This window comes from Penaeus vannamei, chromosome 28, assembly GCF_042767895.1.
Source record: "Penaeus vannamei isolate JL-2024 chromosome 28, ASM4276789v1, whole genome shotgun sequence".
NCBI lineage: Eukaryota > Metazoa > Arthropoda > Malacostraca > Decapoda > Penaeidae > Penaeus > Penaeus vannamei.
In genome coordinates, this window is record NC_091576.1 from 12424134 (window position 1) to 12426633 (window position 2500).

The following is a 2500-nucleotide window of genomic DNA, read 5'->3' on the forward strand; positions in this document are numbered from 1 at the left end:
TGTAATCTCGTTCTGGCGATGTCGGTGGTGACGCTAATGCCGATGACGAAGAACATGGGAGGGGGGGGGGCTTAAAGGGATGGGGGAAAGGGGGAGACTTTGAGGGAAGACTAGTCATATTTGGTATTTGGAGATCGCTTGAGGAAGGAAGACAGGAAGGGGAGGAGGGGCGGGGCGAGAACGACACGACGTTTCTTGAGAAAGGGAAGGGCGAGGAAGGGGGAAGGGAACCAAGGAAGGACCGGGAGACCCTAGAAGGTTTCGATGCAAGTGAGAGCGGCGGCGCAGAGCGACTAGAGAGGGTGCGAGGAGGAGGCTGGGTCCGGCCGAATGGTCTGCAGCTTGGACTGCTCCTTCTCCTTCGCCACCATGGAAGGCTCGGTGTTCCGTCGGCGCAGCTTTGACTTTGACGTTTTCTTAAGCATGGTGGCCTGTTCGGGTGGGTGGAGGGAGGAGGAGGAGGAGGGGAGGGGGAAGGAGGGAAAAGGAGTGGAAGTGGACGAGGGGAAGAAGAAGCACGAATACCGACAGAGGATGGAGAGAGAAAGGGAAAAGAGTTGGCAAGGTTTAGTATCCATGATGACCCATGGAGATGAGAGAGAGGAAGGGAATAATAATGCATTTGAACATCGTGAAATTCGGTGCGAAAAGGGGAGAGGTGGATACATATACGTACGTGTGTATATATATATATATATATATATATATATATATATATATATATATATATATATATATATTCAATGTTTATGCATTCGTGATAGATCAAAATGGGATAGATAACAGACCAAAAAGAGAGAGATGTGATTGAGAAAGAACATACAAAATTAGTTGCGGGCGATGTGTCATAACCATAAGCCATTAGTAAAGAAGAGAAAAGACAGAAGTAAATAATTTGTACAAGATCAAAGAAACGTGGAGCGAAAGAGGCCGAGAAACACACACACAGGAGTAAATAAACGAGCACAAAAGGGTCCCCGAAAATGGCGGGAAAATCATAAGACGAATGAATTCAAGACGCAACAGAACAAATCATAATCAAAAGAATGACAATATCAATGATAATGAAAATAAAAATAGTAATAAATAATAGTAGTAATGATCATAATGATAATAATAAATAATAATAATAATAATAGTAAAATGATAATGGTAATAATAATAATATTAATAAAACACACCAGGAAGTATGGGAAAGGGTTTGCGGGAGAAGGTGAGCAGGAGGGGGAAGAGGGGGAAGAGGGGGAGGGAGGAGAACGATAAAAAGAAATATGTTATAGATCACTAAGCTCTGGATTGGCAGAACATCAAACTAACAAAATCAAATATGTCATCACAACCGAAAAGAATAACACTCAAGATGATGAAATCTGAACACCAAGAGGATAACAGCAAGAAACTGAAACGAGTGAATGCGTGGTCTTTTTTAAGAGAGAGAGTTCGGTCAAGGGCTTTTATTTTTTATTAGTTTCTTATCTTTCTTTAATAAACATATAAAAAGATCCATCCAGAAACGTTTGTGATAAACATTTCCACGGAATATTCTCTTGTGCGTGATGTGGAGTTTACGTGTGTTTTTTAAAGGCTATGTTGTTATACATCTATTTTTTCTGTACAGTGACAGAATTGCAAACGTTATGAAGACATGGAATTAAAAAAAAAAAAAAACAGGAAGAGTAAAAAGGAAATTTGTTTTTTTTTCATCAAAAGGAGGGGAGGAAACGAAGTATGCGTTTATCAAATCACAGCCTTACAAAAAAACGAAACGGGAAGTGGCAGGCAAGGGAAACAGGGCCAGAACAACGACCAATCCCCGTGACCCAAACAAGAGATGATACGAGCGGAGGGTTTTGGCGGAGTGTGGGAGTTGTTAAAAGGGTGTCGTTGATTTCTTTTCTTTACTTTTTTATTCTCTTTGAAAGGGTGAGGGGGCGGTGAGAGGGAGGGAAGGGTGGGCGGGATGGAATTTTAAGGTGTTGGGCGAATAAGGTTCAGGTGTTGGGCGAATAAGGTTCAGGTGTTGGGCGAATAAGGTTAAGGTTGAGGGTTCACTTGTCTGTTTAGGGTTCGGGAGGGTCACCATTTGAAGCATGCAGCGAGGGTTCGGTGTTTCGCCGTTTGATCTTACTTTTCTTCAGCATAGTGGCCTACAAAGTAAAAAAAAAAGGATATATATTTCTGTGTGTGATGCCAAAGTCATTACGTTACGATGCTCTAGATAGCTGAAATTATATCAAACATTGAGATTTTTTATATCCATCAAAAAAGTACACTGGGAAGGAATAGAAAAATATATATTATTTGGGATTTATAAGAAAAAATACGTTAAAATTTGGACACAAGGAAACACGAGAGACATGGTAAAGGTAGATTAACCGTGCAAAATATCGCACAACCAATGGTATTCCTTTGCCTGATTTGACCATGAAAAAATCCCCCAAAATAATTTTCATGACGGAATCTCTAAGATATCACACAAATACGGTGTTTGAAATCTAGA

At 40.8% G+C, this 2500-nt stretch overlaps 1 protein-coding gene across 3 annotated transcripts in view; it reads right to left on the bottom strand.

Moving 5' to 3' along the window:
* Nucleotides 1-2500, bottom strand: part of LOC113824028 (diacylglycerol kinase theta) — a 38722-nt gene that overhangs the window by 7041 nt on the left and 29181 nt on the right. Inside the window, exon 16 of one of the 3 annotated variants that reach the window (XM_070141816.1) lies at nucleotides 146-431. The exons of 1 other annotated variant lie outside the window; for it this stretch is intronic. In XM_070141816.1, coding sequence (XP_069997917.1) covers nucleotides 294-431 — 138 coding nt within the window. In that variant the 3' untranslated portion in view covers nucleotides 146-293. Of the gene's footprint in view, nucleotides 1-145; nucleotides 432-1444; nucleotides 2148-2500 lie in introns of those variants that run through there. One more of the 3 variants, XM_070141815.1, reaches the window with a different exon arrangement.